The sequence below is a fragment of the Diceros bicornis genome, chromosome 14, assembly GCF_020826845.1.
Source record: "Diceros bicornis minor isolate mBicDic1 chromosome 14, mDicBic1.mat.cur, whole genome shotgun sequence".
Classification (NCBI taxonomy): domain Eukaryota; kingdom Metazoa; phylum Chordata; class Mammalia; order Perissodactyla; family Rhinocerotidae; genus Diceros; species Diceros bicornis.
The window spans coordinates 6,914,298-6,934,579 of record NC_080753.1 but is presented as its reverse complement, the minus strand read 5'-3'; the positions used below and the strand labels follow the sequence as shown (position 1 = coordinate 6,934,579).

At 35.5% G+C, this 20,282-nt stretch overlaps 1 protein-coding gene across 1 annotated transcript in view; it reads right to left on the bottom strand.

Annotated features, from left to right (window-relative positions):
• Positions 1-20,282, bottom strand: part of EYS (eyes shut homolog) — a 1,424,867-nt gene that overhangs the window by 689,870 nt on the left and 714,715 nt on the right. The window contains exons 20-21 of the mRNA XM_058554077.1: positions 9,234-9,358; positions 384-508 (exon numbers count right to left, since the gene is read on the bottom strand). Of these exons, the coding sequence (XP_058410060.1) occupies positions 384-508; positions 9,234-9,358 (250 nt within the window). The remainder of the gene's footprint in view (positions 1-383; positions 509-9,233; positions 9,359-20,282) is intronic.

Genomic DNA, 20,282 nt, shown 5'->3' with positions numbered 1-20,282 from the left:
TGGAAGTAGAATTATGACCTCAGACAAAACCGAGGTCTTGCCAAGATCCTGACAATGTTAAGTAATTCCTCTACTGGCATCCTTCTTCTGAATGCATTAGAACATTAAAGGACAATACATTAAGTCACTTGTACCTTAGTGTGGATCAATTTATCAGAATGCTCTTCTCTGAAAGGACGGGCTGAGGGCGCACGTGATGGATGGATGAGAAGGGAAAGGGGGATGCTGAGAAAAACGTAGTATGTACAAACAGACAAGGGAGGAGACAAGCACTAAGATTATCTTCTCCAACCTTATTTTTCACCAAACAATATTCTATTATTTACTGTATTTTAATGACAATGGAAAAAAGTATCGCAACAAAAACCACCAATAATCTTTACCACAAATCCGGGTATGCATAAACATGTCGATCCAAAGCCAGCTTCATTTTCTATGCATATTCCATGAAGACATGAGCTGGGAATGCATTCATCAAGTTCCTTCTCACAGTGATCTCCTGACCATCCTGTTGAACACAATCACAAAGCAGATATTTGATTGTTTAATAATAGTAAGGATAATTGTATATATATGTCTCTATATAGTCATACCCTGCATAATGACATTTCAGTCAAGAATGGACCATATATACGACAGTGGTCCCAAAAGATTAGTACCATAGAGCCTAGGTGTGTAGCAGGCTATGTGATCTAGGTTTGCGTAAGTACACTCTATGACATTCGCACGACGACGACATCACCTGACAATGCATTTTTCACAGCACGTTCTTGTCATTAAGCTATGCATGACTGTATATATAACAAATAATGCTATTTGTTATATTTGTGCTAGGTGGTGTTTATAAATTATCTCAGTTTATCTTCATAACCATTCTCTCAGGTACCTGTTATTACTATCTCTATTTATCAGATGAGAAAATTGAATTTGGAAAAGATAAATAATTTGCCCTAAAATCACACAGTTATGTAGAAATGGAAACAAGTATATGGAAAATAAAGTTTCGGCTTGTACTTATGGTACCATTTTACATTACACATCTTTACATATTTTATCTTGGAATAAATACACAGAAGGCAGTGGAATAAACATATCCCATAATTTCATTTAATATGAATCTAAATTCAAACGAAATCAACTACTATAGATTTTTATTTATTTTATTTTTCCCCCCAAAGCCCCAGTAGATAGTTGTATGTCACAGTTGCACATACTATAGATTTTTAGATATGCGATGTTTTCTTGTTATACTTGTAGTATTTTACAGTTAGTGTTTCTTAAGCTGCGATTCTATAGAATACAAACATTATGTCTATGTTCAGCTGACCACTGGCTATAAGAATTCTCCTTAAACATGACTATCTAATTTTCCATACCACAACACTGTGTGTGTCTCTTTTTGTTTGGCTTTTGCTAGCATTTCGTCATCAACCTAGCAACCAACATTGCTAAGCTAGCCACAAGATAATATCTCAGCTATGGTTTACTAGGTACATAATAGGAACATTTTTTTAAACCATTGATTCTTTCCTATGAGGCAACTATTTAAATGAATCTTAATATGTTTAAGAATGCGTTAACCTAAAACAATTTTACATAGAGACAATCGGTCTTTAGAGGCAGCTGTCACTATCTACTGACTACCTATACAAATTATAATTGCAAATTTTTAAATTTCTTTATGCTGCTATGTATTATCCAACAGCATTTAATGTGAGCCCTAGCTATCAGGAAATGCAGTCCTATTCTTGTTCCTACTTAGTAATATATTCTCACTATTCTTCCCTGATAAATTATAAGAGAACAATTAAAAAGTATTCTGGGTTGCTTGGAAATGATTTAATGCAATAATGCATCATAAGAAGAAAAATACAGCACGAGTTTAAAAGATTTGGCAGAGTCCAAATCAAAGTTAGAAGTAGCTGCCAAAAGACTAAATTTACCAAATCCTTGTTGAAGACTCTTTCTGCTTTGTAATGCTCTTTCACATTCTGAGCTGACTCAGTAGGCAACTCTACTGTGAGGCTATAAAAGGTGATACAGAAAAAACATTTTTGCAGGGCTTATAAAAAGCCACTAAGATCAGTCATTCACATGATTAAATCTCACAAACATATTGTTGAGCATAAAAGTACATTCTATAAAAATACTTACATTTCTATAGCTGTTCGTACAAAAGTCAAATACACGCAAACTTAATAATATTGCTTAGAGATACATACATATATAATAAAACTGTAAGGAACACTAAGGGAATGTTGATATAAAATTCAGAATAGTTACTGCAGGGTAGGGGAATATTAATGTGCTCAGGCAGGGATATAGAGGAGACTAGAATTATAGCTAATATTTTATACCTTTAATCAAATGGTAGGTACATAAATGTTTATTATATTTTTTATATATAACTACACATTGATTGTATATTCTTCTCATTGAATAAAATAATTCATAATATATTTAAAACAATTAAAAATAATAATGTAGTTTTCCTCTTGCTTCTAATACTATGAAGGATATTGCAAAGCTTTAAACTGTAAGATGGAAACTGTGAAAGAAAAAAATTCACCAGATCGGTTAGACAGACAAAGAAGACTATTCAAGAGTACAGGCATGCGTTGCTTAACCACAGGGATAGATTCTGAGAAACACATCATTAGGTAATTTCACCGTTGTGCCAACATTATAGAGTGTACTTACACAAACCTGGATGGTGTAGCCTACTACACACCTAGGCTTTATGGTACTAATCTTATGTGACCACTGTCACATACACAGTTTGTCATTTGACCAAAATGTTATTATGCGGCACATGACTGTATTGCAATAAGAGAAAGAGGTTATTGAAATAGGGTAGAGAGATTGAACTCAACTGCACTGAACCAAAGGTAGGCAATGCTGGGGTGAGTTAACGGGAAAGTACCAGAGGACATTGGGCTGGGGAGAGGTTGGTCAATGTGCTTAGGCCATTGTGTTGGTGAATTGTCACTTATTGACATTAGGCTCCTACCCTCCCACAGAGAAAGGGATTGGGGGCACTATCTCCTTCTGTGATTACATTTCAAAAGGATGACTCCATGTCCTTGAGAAAGACATTTCTGGGTTGTAAAATTGGAAAGAGGCTATAAGAAGGTTTATATCTCAAAGGGGCAGAGAAAGAATTTGCAATTATAAGTTTTCTAAAGAAAGGGAGGTCAGAAGCCTGGAGTCAAGAAGTCTGTCTAAAGTTTAGTTAAGCTGAGGGGAACATTAGGCTATCTCGCTCAAAAACAACAAAGTAGGATAGAAAATAAATTAGTCAGAGTTAAGCACAGGAAACAGAAATCACTCTAGGTTTTTAAGCAAAAAGGGCCTTAATAACAAGGAACAAGGTGTTTACCAAATTATTAGAAGGAAAGGCTTTAGGTAACCCCAAGAACCACAGACATGACTCTCTGAGAGATGCCACCTCAGCCATAATCAGGAAGATGAGAAACATTAAAGCCACCACTAGAATTACCGAGTTCAAGAACCCATTGCACTAATTGAGAGAAGCTGGATTACCAGGCAGCTGCCACCACCACCTCTCCAGCTGTGTCTCCCTCCCCTGAAGCTGGTGACTGAACACCAAATTGCCAAGTCTGACTGCCAACTCTGCCAGTACTGTTGTTTTAATCCACATGAAGTCGGTGATTCAATGGTAAAATCTACTGCAGAAAATCCCACATGTCCACGACCTTCTTCACCAGATGAAACTACTGAGACATCCAGAAACGACCTCCATCAGATCCTTCAGATTTCAGGTGTGTTTATTATCGGTGGAACCCAATTTATATTCACAACCTCAGATTCAAGGGAGTCTAGATACTGTAGTTTTTAATTTTCTTGTCTCTGCAGTACAGAAACCACAATAGACAGGAATGGAGGCTGAGTGCCAATCATGCCCATCAATCAATAAGATAAATGTCCTTGTGCTGGTGTGGGCACGGTGATGGCAAGACAGGGGAACAGAATAAAACAGGCAAATGAAAATCCAGTGGGTAAAATTAAAAAAAAAAAAAAGGTTCTAAGCAGAGATGAAGAAAACATCTTCTGAGTCCCATGAAGGTTTGATATCCCTATTTAATAAGGTAGCCAGATATTCAAAACATACTGTTTGCTGTTAGCAATCCAGAAAAAGTGATCAAATCATTATGGTGTTAAATTCATAGTACTAATCTGATATCTAACAAGTAATAGAAAATAAATAAATACTTACAGAATAAATGATGCCAAATAATGTAGGTGTAAAATAAAAAAGACTTAAGAGGTGAAATTGCAACAAAAACAAGAACAAGTTAGACGAATTTTTAAGTTGATGAATAAAACAAATCTTTAAATACATCAATATACACAACTAGAAACACTGACCAGTTTTAATATCACCATTGTCTGCTACAACATAGCAGTTATAAGTTTATTAATGAAAATAAAAGTCACTATTTCAAAGATTTATAGGTTCCACTTTCATTTCATTTTCCCTCACAGCGCCAAGTGATTTGTACTTAATCTGGGGAAAATAAAACAAAATTAAACCTAAACCTAAAATAACTCTGTCTTATTAGTTAACGTATTATCTAGTAATTGGATATCATAAATTAAAATTGTTTTCTGGGACCGGCCCCATGGCTTAGTGGTTGAGTGCACGCACTCTGCTACTGGCGGCCTGGGTTCGGATCCGAGGCGCACACCGAGTCACTGCTTCTCCAGCCATGCTGTGGCGGTGTCCCACATACAGCAACTAGAAGCATGTGCAACTATGACATACTATCTACTGGGGCTTTGGGGAGAAAAAGGGAGAAAAAGGAGGAGGATTGGCAATGGATGTTAGCTCAGGGCTGGTATTCCTCAGCAAAAAGAGGAGGATTGGCATGGATGTTAGCTCAGGGCTGATCTTCCTCACACACACACACACAAAAAAAAATTGTTTTCTTTTCTTAGTCTAATTCTAGAATATGTAGAAGAATTGATTTTATGTCTAAATCTTCATGAAAATACAATAGTATATACTTTTCATTTCATATTAAAAAATATTTCACTTTTTATGGTTCTTGATTAAAAAGAAAGATCCTTCTGTATCTCTTCTGTTCTAAATCCAAAAGTCTTATCCCTGACTTAAGCGTTGCAAGCACTGCGGCAGATATCATCTGTTTGTTTCTCCGTTTCTTTGCTCCAAGGACAATGCAGCATTTCTGCTTCAAAATGAATAATGCTATTTTAAGAGCAAACTGTGTGTCTGCAGTTTGTGTTATCACCTGTATAAACACACTTGCACCCCTCCTGAGTATGAAAAGTGTCTGAGCACAGCGACTGCCCCGGGGATGGAGAACAGCTCTGGGCGAAGCATTCCTATTTGCAATACAGAGATCGTTCCTTCACTCTCAATTTGCTCATAATGGGATAACTGTGGTTTCACTTACTGAGTCTTAAACATTTTTATATAACACTATAAATGGGATTGTTTAGGCTAAAACAAAAATAAGTGTTTTATTTTGTAAAATAATCTGAATGCTTGTATTGATACTTCCATGGAAACTAGCTCCCTAGCCCCATTGAATTCACTCCCTAGGTGGAGGATGAGCTCTGTGATCAGGACTCTCCTGGATGGTGTCCAGGCTGCACCTTGCACAGAGATCTCATGCATAGAGGATGAATGAGGTCTGAAATCCAACCTGTGCTCCTCTTGTCAAGCATTGCACCCTGTTAGCTTGGAGGACAGGGTGTAACTCTCTAATTTGTCTGCTTACGGAGGGCAGGGGGAGGCTTTATGCTAACTATGGCCCGGTCTGTGATTACACAACATGGGTCAGCATCATAAATAGAATGTACTTTTTCAATACGTGTTGACCTCTCTGTGAGGACCCGTTAGGATACAACTTCTCTGAGAGGATTTGGTGGTACAAAACTAAATAACATTTAGAGCATCTTCTGGCCCATTTATATGCAGTTCACATTGCAGTTGTGTTTTGCAGATATGTCTGGTGAGGACCTGGCATTTAATTTTTCAAACTATGTTCCATTCAGAATGTTGCAGGAGCCATGCAGCTCTGTTTGGACTAAAAATAAGAAGGAAGGGAGAAAAAAGATAAAATTACAAACCTTGAGGGACAGTGGAGGAACCACCCAAAGTTCCGATCATGGAGGAAGAGAGAGTTGTTACATGAAGACAAGAAATTCTGATAATCGGCAACATGAGGTGAACTTAAAGATTTCCACAACTGATGGAAATAAAAATTGGCAGTAATTTATAGTGCTTAACTAATTTAAAGACAGAAGTAAATATGTAGTGAAGGTAGGTTTCCATCTGGAACTGCATAAGGTAAGGATAATGGCATGATTTAGACCAGAGCCTAAGAAAGAATTATGAGCATTATCTAAGGCTGGTTTCCTCCACAGATGAGAGAAAAGAATGGGCCTGCATAAAACAAATGAATCAGCCTTTGTGCCTTTCTCTAACATTTAGGAGAATGCAAATTGCTACGAACTACTGAGAAAAGTGGTAAGTTTTCAGTTTTTGCTTACAGAAGCTTTTTAGGAGATAATCAGACAGATCCAGGTAGGCAAACTTCCTGAAGAAATGTTCCAGTGGTTAGAATCACTAACATCCAGACTAAGCTGCAACACAATGATGGATCTTATTGGCAAACGTCCTGTTTTTCTTTTTAATGGTCAGCAATTTGATCTTTTTTAAATTCTAGTAGGAACATTTAACATGAGATCTGTCCTTTTAGCAAATTTTTAAGTGTGCAATACAGTACCTTTATAGGCACACTGTTGTACAGTAGATCTCCTGAGGGTATTTATCTAGCATAACTGGAAAACTTATGGGAAGTTGCTAGTCAGCAAGGCCCATCTTTGGGGAACATAGAGATGATGCGTGTACAGCACCAGCCCAGACCTTCTGGCTGCAAATCTGAGCTTTGCCGTTAAGGTGGTATGGGAGATTTACCCAAGGACTCTTGGACCATTTCCTCATTGGTGAAATGAGATGATAGTATCTTCTTCACAAGGTGATGTGAAAACTAAATGAGTCAATACGTGTAAAATAGCAGGGTGTCCATGTACTGGTGTTGTTATTGTTATTATTATTATTATTTCCTAAACACATATATGCCAAAGTCCTCCCACATTTGGCCTTCAAAATCTAAAATTCAGAATACAAGAGAAAGAAGAGCTTAATGACAGGTAGAATTTTCAAGGACAAAAATGATAAATAAAAACATTTGAATTATATCAAAATCACTTTTTGTTGGGGCTGAGGAAAGAATTGACTACAAAGTGGCAGATTGAGCACATTTTGGGAGATGCTGGTTACATGACTGGCTGTGGCAGTAGTTACATAACTATATGCACTTGTGAAAACTGTAGAACTGTATGCCAGAGAGTGAATTTTACTGTATAAATTAAAAAACGCTGAAAAAACCAGTAACTATGCTAATAAAGAAAATGAGGAAGGGATGAAGGGTAATCCGCACGAGCATGATTATTCCTTAAATAACTCCGGAGGGAGGACGGGTTGGCATGATAGAGACACAGCTGGAGAGAGCCCTTGGGAGAAGGGACGGGGTCTGGAAGGGCATCCACAGCATTTTCCAAGAATTTGTTTGTTTCATTGCTTAGTTGGTATTTGCTTTTGTGACTAGGTTGTGAAGAATCCAAGTGTCAAGTCAAAAGTACCAGCAAGTTCCGAGTAACACTTAACAGCACAGATGGGTACCATTTTTGAAGCCTTCCATTTTCCACTATGGATTTGATGAATGGCGTTCAGAATAGGGCTTTATTTGAATGCACAACTGCTTCAAAATGGCTCCATGCTTCTAAGTGAGTCAAAAATAAGTGGAATCTTAACCTGGAGCATCAAAACTAACCTAGCAATGGTAAAATGTATGTTAACATAAAAATGAAGCCAGCAATTATACGATTTGTATTTATGGTAAAAATGATTTATATATGTGTTTTGCTTCTTAACGGTTTTTGTAGGATTATATTAATTGCTTATGGTAGCTATCATAGCATTTCAAATGTTCAGACCTCAATAAAGATATTTTTGCTTGGAAGAGGCAAAACTTTTGAAACGGTTTTCAGTGCTTATATCAGAGAATTGTAATCTTTATTCTACTTCTTTTATTTGCAAGAGTTACGATTTTATGTATAGGCGGCTATTTCAAAATGCAGATGCAAACGTCTCTAGATGTTCTGTTTGACCGAATAAAACCTAGTACCAGTTCTGAGTGTGCCAAAACAGAGGAGAGTGCTGAGTGAATGTCGAACTTGGAAACAGCATGTCGGTGGTACTCAATTGATAGGTATTCACTAATTTGTACAACTTCACATAAATAATACCCTAATACCCACTTGGCTGCCTGGCTGTTATTCCGAGGGGACCCAATAACCGGGAGCCCAGAAGCCTGGGGTAATCACAAGCTGTCTCAAGTCTTCTGTGGGATTTTTAAATAGATGGAATTCTTTTTGTGTGACCAAAAATATCCTTCACATATATTCCTGAGGGATGATTGCTGCTCAAGGACATTTAGGCATTCAACATCCCTTTGGGTGGATGTAACTGAATGTTGAAGATGAACCAAGTGACAGAAGACGCAGAAAGAAAACAACAAATCTGAAAAGTTGGAGAACTAGAGGAAAGAGAGGGGAAAAGATACATGGACACAACTTGTTTACGTCGCCGTAGAGCTAAAGAGAATATGACCAAAGGCAGAAATGGCCAAAAAGATCAGTTATTAATGAGAAATTATTCCCTGAACAAAATCAGTTTACTCAGCGTGTCCAGCTCTGTACTGACAATTGTTGGAAGTAATAATAATGTCAATATTAATAAGAGCTAACATTTATAAAGGACTTGCTGTGTACCAGGCATAATTTATATAGAAGAAGATCAGAGTCTGAAGTTTCCGTAAATTTAGACAATACCCGTAGTGAGATATCATTCTCCAAACATTAGGATTTCCTGCTGATAGCCTAAGTGATGCTTTCTAGTGTCACAGGACATCCATTTCATACTTTTTAAGTGTGATCATTACTTAGAACTTGATTGATAATCAACAACATTATTGGTGGAGTGGATTATCAAAATTGTATTATACCCTCATCCACATACATTCATATATATAAACATATATATTGTGTTATATGTATATAAATGTATACTATATAAAATTATATATATACAGCATGCATGATTGTTTTTTAATAATTACCTTGCTGACATTTGCAAATATATCCATTGATGTGATCTTCACAGCTTGCGCCATTTAGACATGGTGAAGAAGAACACTCATTTATATTAATTTCACAAAATTGACCAGAAAATCCAGGAAGACACCTAAGAAAGAAAAGTGAAATATGTATATGTATATACACATGGGTTTATATTGTAGAATTCATATTTGCCAAATCAAGAATAAAATTAAGCACAAGATGTAGTTGTTCATTATAGTTGATTTACGAGAGAGAATTTAGTTGATACTCACCAGTATTTTCAATGAAATTAAGGCCAACTGATCTAAAAGCAACCACAACCACAAACAAAAATGGAAAGCAAAAGAGGCTCAGACATCACAGATATACATATATACAAAGTTTTTTTAAAAACATATTGATATATATGTATATATACACAAAAAAACTTTGCTGGGATTTTTTTTTTAAATTTTTATTTATTTATTTTTCCCCCCAAAGCCCCAGTAGATAGTTGTATGTCATAGTTTCACATCCTTCTAGTTGCTGTATGTGGGACGCGGCCTCAGCATGGGGGGAGAAGTGGTACGTCGGTGCACGCCCAGGATCCGAACCCGGGCCGCCAGCAGCGGAGCGTGCACACTTAACCGCTAAGCCACAGGGCCGGCCCTTGCTGGGATTTTGAGTGGTAATGCTTTAAATCTATAAATCAAATTAGGAAGAAATAGCATCTTAAAAATTTTGAGTGTTACAATTAATGAATAAGGAATATCTCTCCATTTATGTAGACGGTTTTTGATTTCTTTCATCAAGTTTTTGTTTGTTTGCTTTTGGTGAGAAAGATTGGCCCTGAGCTAACATGTGTCAATCTTCCTCCATTTTGTGTATGGGACACCACCATAGCATGGCTTGATGAGCAGTGTGTAGGTCCTCACCCAGGATCTGAACCCATGAACCCCAGGCTGCCAAAGTGAAGCATGTGAACTTAACCACTATGCCACCAGGCTGGCCCCAAGTTTTTGTATTTTTCCACATACAGACATAACAGATATTTTGTTAGATTTCTACCTAAGTGTTTTATTTTTTGCTGATTGCTACTATAATCATATTTGTTTTTGTTTCTTTCTTTCCAATATTTCAATGTTCATTGCTCGAAAACAATTGACTTTTGTATATTGACCTTATATGCTGCAAAATTGCTACACTAGCTTATTGGTTCCAAGGGTGGTTTAAAAAAATTTGTTTAATAGATTCTTTGGGGTTTTCTACAAAGACAATGATGATATCTGTGAATAAAAACAATTATGTTTCTTCTTGTCAAATCTATAAATATTTTATTTCTTGTCCAATCTTTAAATATTTTATTTTATTAAGTTAAAGAAGTTACCTTAATTCCTAGTTTTTTGACTGTTTTTATCATGAATGGGCTTTAACTTTTCTCAAATGAATTTTGTACATCTGTTAATATAATCAGATAGCTTTTCTTATTCTCTGTTAGTATGATCATATGATCAAATGACACAGGATATGATAACATGATGAAACAATTTATATGATTATATGTTTTCTTAATCATTTGTTAATATGATTAATTACATTGATCGATTTATGAATGTTAAACTAGCCTTGCTTTCCTGGAATGAACCCCACTGTTGATTTCAGGCTTGAACACAGTCATCTTCTTGTTATCTGCAAAGGACCTATAATTTTAATTTTAAACTTTTAATGTTAAATTTTTACTCTCTGTTTTTGCAAGGTTAAGTGATGTTTACATTCGTAGCTTGAATGCTGGAAAGATTCTGTAAATTCTTAAAATATAGACATGCATAACAGTTTATAGCCCTATACCCCATGAAAACATTTATACCATGACTAGTAATAATGTTTAACATATGAGAGAATTGAGCTATTTAAATTGGTATTGTAGGCAATTTAATCCCATACACATCTATTCACTTTATAAACATTTTAATAGAATTTCTGACATTGAAATAATGTACTCAGTTTTATTGTGAACCTAAAACTGCTAAAAAAAATAATAAAGTCTTTAAAAAAAACTAGTAAGACACTACTAAATCATGACATTGTCACATTGGGTTTTTAACACAAGACTTGATCTACAGTACTGGGGGAACGGGCATAAAACACAAATGGATTCTCAGGCATAACAATTAAAAAATAAAACATTGAAAGCAAATTTCTTTTAATGAGAACTCAGAATAAAACTTCAGAGAGACCCAACATCATACTTTCATTTAAGTAGTTGATACAAAAAATGTAGTTTGAACTGCTATTAGCAGGTGGCAGGAGCCACTCCCAAATGATGATTCCAACTGGAAAATATTGCTTCATCACCTGTTGGGGATAAATTGCAAATGGAATCATTTAGTATGGTAGCTATTTTGATAACAACCTTGCCTGGATACTTTCCTATAACCACTCTGCTGGTCACCATCTCTTCCATCTCTTCCTGCAAAGCCTCCTCTAGATCCTACTGCTGTTGTTGCTGATACCGTCCCTTTGATATGGCTACTTTTACTTCACATTTTCCCAGATCAACACTGTGGTGTTTCTTTTCCATTCTCTTCCTCACTTGTTCCTCTTTCTTAAAGGTAGTAAAGCATGATCCATCTCTCTTATTGGTCTTGTTCACAGGGAGCTCCATAGATTCCACCACATCCATACTACACTTGGGGCATTTGTCAAATTAAATTATGAGGCACATAACAAAGTCTGTAGACAATGTCATAAACAAATAAAATAATGCCTGGTATCATACCTTTGGGTGAGAAAGAATAAGAAACATTCAAAAACTGAATTTCCATCCTACACAATCGTGTTCAGAAATCTTTTTCTTTTGGTTGAGATGTGTTACAATGGAATTTAAATGAGACAATTCAACTTACACACATTCACTAAACTCTTATTTGACTTTGTCATATTTACTTTCCAGTTTAATAAGAAGTATAGTTGCAATCTCTAATATTCCATTTGCCAGGTTTTAATAGCAAAATTGAGTAGGATGCAGTTTAATAATTGTTAAGGAAGGAACCATATTATAGTATGATTTTTTTTCAATTGCAAAGCATCAACATAAAAATATTAACTTTAAATGCTCAGAAGCTGAAATGTTTATTCATTATTAGGAACTTTACTGAAGCCAATAATTCTCTAGTTAGACCAGCTAAAAACTATCAAATATGTAAACAAGTCACTTCATACGTTTTCAGAATCCTCATAGTTCTTTTCTGTGATCTATCTTCTTTCTTTTTAATAATTATGACTACAAATGTACATAACTCCATTTGCTTTAGAATGCAGCCAAATATGAAGTGAATATCCCTCTGAATATTAGACACTCCCCTTATAGGTAACTGATCACAGTTAGTTATGAATAGAGAGCTCCAATTGGGAATCCACACATCCTGAACCTAACTTCTGCTTAATTTTGTTTATTTGCCTGTGTCTTAGTCAAAAATTCACACCTTCTGGAACTTTTGGCTTATTTTTATGTAAATAGCTATAGTTCTAAAGAATAGCCATAGGCAAAACAAAATCATTTTAGATCTCTTTTCGATCACTGTACCCTGATCTCTTCTTCGTCTTGGAGGATATTCCAGATAAGCAAACTGGAACTGAATTGGTTATATAATTGATCTACAGCCTGGAACCCAAATATGTGTACTTGTATTTATACTCATGTGACTGGCCATGGATTCAAAACATTGACTTTTTTTCTTTCCCTTTTTCTCTTATTATTTCTACTTATATTTTGGTAGTGTACACGAGCAGATTTCTGGGAAACACAACAGAAACACGAAGCTGATAAGTGGGGGTATCCTAGTGAGGAGGCAGAGCCAATAACCTGATGAAGAAGGCCTTCATTATTTGTTCAAAAGATGTTAAGTAGGTTACTCATTTCACTATTTTCTCGATTATTCATCTGAGCACATTATATCTTCTAAACATTTTAAAACACAGGTATTTTAAACTCATTTAATTGATTTGTTGCAGAAATGGTGATAGACTGGAATCTAAATTATTATATGTATTTTCAAATGTGTAATTTAATTTTATTATAGCCTTAAGTAAATTGCATAAAGTATTATCCTAATTAATATGTAAAATAAGTACTTTTATTAGGATTGCCTAAATTATGAATCTTAAAGGCCAATTTTAATTTAACATTTTAACTTTTACTCTGAGCAATTCTATTATCATTACTGTTAATTATGCATACGAATTAAGAGGAGAATATTTTCAGAAGGCAACTATTGTAACATAAATCTCAGTTTCTTAAGACAACTTACAATCAGCATATTGTCAAAATAGCTGTTGAAACTATATATGGACAAGTAAAATAGTTTAGATAAAAAGGAAGTGATATTAACTACAACTGTCTCAGTGATTATGAATGCACAAAAATCAAAATGAATTTATTTTTACAGATATTATTTCATATCAGTTTTCAATACAACATTGCCTTAAATTTTGATCTTGAGAGGATTTAAGTTTCATAGTGCTAAGTTATTTTGGTTTGGAACGCTCCATATGCAGAAACTAAGAGAAGAACTTGAAAGCAGCTTGTTTATTTGGGAGATGACTCAACTAAGTGAAGTGAAGGAGTGGGGAGAATGAGACAGGGAAGAGAGAAGAGTCAGTTAGGAACAGACTATTTAACTGTTTGCCACCATGTGTAACCGGGGCTCAGACCCACTGTAGTGGTTTTAAAATCCTTTCATAGCTTTCTCTTCAAAATGTCAACCAAATTCTTCTCTCATTGAGTGTAGGCTGTACTTAGTGATTCATTGCTAATGCATAGAACATGGTCAAAGTGTGGCTTCCTCCTTAATACTATGGAGAGGACCACATAGAGAACTGAGGCCTCTGGTTAACAGCCACATAAGTGAACTTGGAAGAGGATCTTTTAGCTTCATGAAAGTCTTCACATGACTGTCACCCAGCTGACATCTTGATTGCAATTTAATGAAAGATCCTGAGCCAGAATCACCCAGATTAAGCCACTCCTAAACTCCTGAACCACAGAAACTGTGAGATAATAAATACTTGCTGTTTTAAGCTGTTGAATTTTAGGGGTAATTTGTTACATAGCAATAGATCACTGTGCACTCAATGCAGACTTTCTGAAGATCTGTGGACAAGGCACATCGGAAATTTTCCCTGGAATGACTGAAAAACAAAGCAATTGTCCACTGACTCTGGTCCCCCATTAGTGAAGAGTTGCCCCCAGGGCATTAACATCTCCACACTTCTGGGTTGGTCTCTGAGTGGCTATCCTGTGTGTGCACTCAGTAAGATCCCTCAGCTTTCTATCAAGTCTAAAGCACAAAAGTAGCGGCTGTTGAGGTGGCATATAGTCAATGTGATTGGGAGCTGTCCAGCACAGCTGGGATGGGTGAAAAGTAACAAAAGTATCTGTTATACAGGCCACATATGGAACCCCAACCTACTTTGTATGTTAACTAACTTCTCAAAAAAAAATTGAGAAAGGAATTTAATAGACTTAAACTCCACTGAGATCTTATGCTAAGAGGAATCTTTTTCTTCTACATTTGGCTTTTAGTAATAATTCATTTAACATAAAAGAAAGGAGACTTATTCTGAGGATTATTTTTAAGAGATAATAAGCAAACAACGAGAACCAGTCTGGACAATGAAACATCTCAATCTATTATAACTTCTATCACTTTGTCTATACTACTCTGTTGTGATCAGAATGGTTTCTCAAGGCAAAATGCTCAATTATTATTAAGAAAGTTTGCACATTTACAGTATATTGCTATATTCCAGTTATCAAACTAATATTATATAGTTACTGGTAGCTAAATTTTCTAGCTATGTGCCAGGGACTTTGCAAGGTCACTTGCATACATTTGTCAATCCTCAAAACACAATTCAAGATAGACAATATTTTTAGGCTACCAGTAATTGGGGCCTTCTATCTGGCCTGAATTTAAATTAAAAAAAGATCCATTTGGTAGACACAATTTTAAGAGATTTCATTGGAAATATAGTACTCCCCATGGCAAGAGTCAGTTCAAATCCTGACCCACTCATCTATTCAGATACGGAAGAAGTTGCTGATGAAATCTTTTTAAAGATTGGTTTCATTTGAAGGTCCAAAAATTCTAGTGCTGGAATTGCCTTAACAATATATTCAAGAAGTAGTTGGATTCTTCAGGACACTTCCAATGTCAAAAAACATACGACTTCACAAGGCAGCTTGTTTGTTTTTTCAACAGCTCTATTGGCAAAAAGTAAATTAAGTTGAACCACCATTATTTTTTTAATACTTGCAAAGTGTTAGCGTTTTGTCATGGTGTTATTACAACGATATTAAATATCCTTTTCTTTTTCTTCCACACATTGGTAATATTCTATTAAATGCAGAAATCCATGAGCATTCTAATCCATTGTCTACAGATTTGAAAATACTTTTCATTTTGTCACAAAATATTCCCATTTCCATGTGAAACTGCCAAACTTTCTTAGCCCATTCCTTATAAACACAGTTTCTAGATTTCTGACTGTTTCTTCCAACAACCAGATTTTCTACTCCTACCTTCCATCTCAATACTACATTTAATGGATGTTTCATCCTTTGTAGACATTTGTCTATGTATGTGGCTACTTATATGTATGTTGATAGAGAAATTAAGGTTCTTTTCATAAAGAAATAACTTTATACTACTTTTTTTTGAACAAATTAATTATCTGAGTAATGTTGGAGAAGGCATTGTGATAGAGTCGTTTAGCATTCTACATTTTTGCATTTCAAATGTATTTTATTTCAATTATTATGTACACAAAGCCATACAATACATATGTGTGTATACTTGTATTTATATTTATATATATAAATTATATATATACATATATATATGAGATGGGGGCTATCATGGGGTTATAAGGTGTAAAAAAAATCACCAAGTTAAAATGACGACCAGAATTTCACACTAAATGGTGAAAAAAATTTGGTTTTAAATCTTAAAAACATTAAAATATACACATTTATAAAGTTTATCTGAGGTTTCACAAAAGTACATTTAAAATTATGTTTTTTGGTTTCTGACATGCCCTCAACCTCAATATACATCTTATTATCTTATTATATCCTTTTCTTCTCCTTAAGTAATGATATTTTAATAAAATTATTTCAAAGCTTCCTCAGATTTCCAAAACGTCTATCTTAATCTTTAAAAGATAAATGATTATCTTTTGAATGGCCACTCCTGTAATCTTTCATACTGATTTTCTCTTCTTCAGTTTTAACCAAACTGTCCAATCTCCATTTACATAGTGTATGATTGAAGCAATTCTCCAACAGAACTTATGTCAAGTTCATAAGATCCCGCATCTTTGCCAAGAGTTTAAATTCTACTCTTAAGGTGATTTCCATTGTATCTACATTGGGTTTTCTGTCAGTTATCAAGGGACAGATTCCTGATTGTTCAATGAGTAGGTAACACTTACTTATAAAGCATGTTTGAGTTGAGATTAACATTAAAAGTGAAAAGTTTTATTTGTTATACAATCCTGTAGAAGCAGGATTTGGAAAATTAGCACTCAATAACAAATACTTGGGTGGGAGGTAAGATCTCTTGTACTTAATTAACAATATAACATGTATTTTGAAAATTATTATACTGCTGTAGTTTCCTTCTTCTTAGATATGTGGCTATACCAAAATGAAAAGTCTGAATGACGCATTACCTTTTTTCCGTCAGGCCACAAGGCATAGCAGAGAAATGGAAATGTAAAAAGTAGACTTATTTCTAGATAATTACTATTTGTGGAGTTTAATTTTAAGCTAAAATTTGCATGTATATTCTAGTTCAGCATGGAATCAGAAATTTCTGAAATTCTTTTCAATTGTGAGTAATCGTGTCGCTAACACGGTAAGGAATTCTCCAACATAAAACATGTATGCCCTCCATAATTCTCCATGAAATAACAGAAGCAAATTAAAAAACTGGCCACTCTTCAGCCTCAATCAGTTTATAATTAATAAATCCCTGCATAACTGAACTTTAAGAAATGCCTTTGGGAATGTTTATATCCAGATAATTTATTTCTCTCAAAAGCATCGATGGCTTTGATTAGACTTATTAAAATGCCGATTAACTCTTCTGACCTCTACCTATTTACCAAACTGTACATTTCCTTAGGATGATTCTTCCTAATTTGCAATTTCGTTATTAGAAAAATAAGTGGAGGAAAAACAAATCCAAACTCCATTTACAGAAACTGGCTTACATAGTGGAGTTACAGTTATCCAAAAGCTAGGTAGTGAGAAATATATCATAAACTCTACAAAACTCATAGCTGTGAAATAAGTATTTTATAAAATACTTTCATTTTTTATTTATAAGTAAATTATGATCAGAGAACATGATCTGTGCACGTGTTTTTTAAACTTTAATATACGTGTATACACAGGAATAAACTTTTAACAGACTCTGCTTCTTTTTGAAATGGAATTTAGTTATAGATAGCTACATGTTGCTTCCCTAAAGAAGCTATAGCCAGATTCTCTATTTTATCTAAAATAGTGAGAATGTCAATTGTGTTTATAATGAAATATACAAATTAACAAATTAAATGTTCATTGAAATCAATAAATGTATACTGTTTTAATTATAATTATTAAGATCTGTTAAATGTCATGCAACTGGTCACTCTAACTCCATAAGAAAAATCTGTCTGGACTCAGTCAAGTTCCCTCCATTTTTCATGTTCTTTTAATTTTTAACACTCGTGTTTCTCTCATGCTTTGGGAGATTCCTAGAAGGAACAGGCCATCCAGCCTGTATGTTTTTAGACTGTCTTCATCTTGGGCCAAAATAATCCTCCCTGACACCATCCATTATCAAATATTTTGTATTGGGGGTATTAAAGCTCTAGCCTTGAAGTAACAAAGTATAATAAAGTAAGTGTGCTCATTTTCAAGCAGTTTTCCCTGACCATATTTCTCCATCTGGGATTTTTAAGGATATTAAGAACATGAGGCAGGTGCTCTTAGTTCCCTACCAAGTGCCTTTTTAATGTCACCTTATTACCAACATATTCAATCCACTAATTTCATCTTTAGCAATTTTATATTTTTAACAGTTCTTTGATTGTTTCAGGAATTTTATTTCTTGTTCACTTCCTTGCCCTCCTATTAGTTCGCTAGGGTTGATATAACAAAGCAACAAAGACTAGGCAGATTAAAAAACAGAAATTTATTTTTTCACAATTCTGGAAGCTAGAGGTCCAAGAACAAAGTGTCAGGAGGGTTGGTTTGTTTGAGAGCCTCTCTCATTTGCTTGTAGATGCCTGTCTTCTTCTGACATCTTCACATGATCTTCCTCTGTCTGTGTTCTCATCTCCTTTTCTTATAAGGACTTCAGTCACAATGTATTAGGTCCCACTCATATGATCTCATTTTACCTTAATTACTTCTTTAAGTTCCCTATCTCCAAATACATTCACATTCTGGGGGTTAGGACTTCAACATATGAATTTCGGGGACATAATTCATAACACCCCTCTATTATTTGTAAACCAAAAGAAGTCTATCCCTGGATAGCAACCAGAAGAAAAATGGTAGGAATATACTCACATAAAGGAAAAGCAAAGACATTTTGAAGTAAAGTTGGACATTAAAATGTGTCAACAAAACTTTAAGGCAGGTTTTAGAAATTGACCATAAGTGATTTTCAGAACCTTCACAGAAGTTTCCATTTTCACACACTAGTATTATATGTAAATATAAATCTTTTTCTGGATGAATATTGTGGCTTATTAAAATTGTGGTTAATTATTAGCATTACACAAATGTTTTTTTTCCTATTTTTAACTACATAAGCCCCAAAGGTGGAATAGAAGTTTAAGTTATAAAATGAACATACCATAAATTAAAAAGCCCTCTGTATGATTTTGGTGAGAAGGCATTATATGAAGATTTAAATTCATGCATAGGAAGGGAAAAATAGGCATTATTATACTTCATGATGAAGACAAAACAAAAATAGCATTTGAATCTTCCCTCCTGTTACTTGAAATCTCTAAGCACATTTAATGTCTCCTCCTAGATAAATGACTGGGGCACTCAGCTCAGAATCTAAGGTCAGTAGCCCTATTCAAGAAGCTTAGAACTTTTGGCACATCCTCCAGTTAACTATGTGGCATTTCTGCTTTATGAAAAACACTGAGTTGAAAAGAAAGTCTGCCCAATCAGGTAGAACAGGCAGATTTTTTTTTAAATCCAAAGCTATATCCTCACAATAGAACCCCTTAAAAATTAGAGAATGAGCACGGCATCAGCCTCACGGCACAGCGAGTGGTTCTCTTTGTCTCTCCACTCTAAGTTACAACCAGTAGGACATCTGTTGACCAGCAAAGGACTCTCTGCACAGCAGACCAGAGTGCCTGAAAGATCCAGACATCTATACATCTGAAGGTGGTTGCATTGGACCTCCAGGAGGCAGTAGAACTAGAGGAGTAGCCCCCTACCCCTCCCCTTGCAACACCGATCCAAAACGCAGATGCTCCTGGCACTGGTAGTGGTGCCCTGACCTGAGGTTTCAAAAAACACACTAGTAAGTGCCAGTGACCAGAGGCTGAGGAATAACAATGCCACTCATAGCTTAGCTCCTGTCCCTCCCCCAGCAATGTGGGGTGGCACCCATGACCTGATGCTTCAGGAAATACAGTTGTGCTGGCTACACAGCACCCTCACCTCAGGCAGTGTTGATCCAGCCCTGCTCTTTCCAGCAGCAAAGGCTGCATCCAAAACGCAAATGTCCCCACAGGGGCAGTGGTGTTTTGACCTGAGGTTTTGAAAAGTGCACCAGAGCTTGAGACCAGAAGCTGTAGAAGCAGCAGTGGCACTCAGGGCTCAGCTGCTACCCCTTCCCTCAGGAGTGGCAGGTGGAACCTGCAATCTGAGGCTTCAGGAGAACAGCAGAACTCATGACCCAGCCCCCAGAGGCAGCACCCCCAACACCGGCCCTGTGAGCAGTGGGGGCTGCATATGAGACCACCGGCCGCTGGCAGAGGCACCG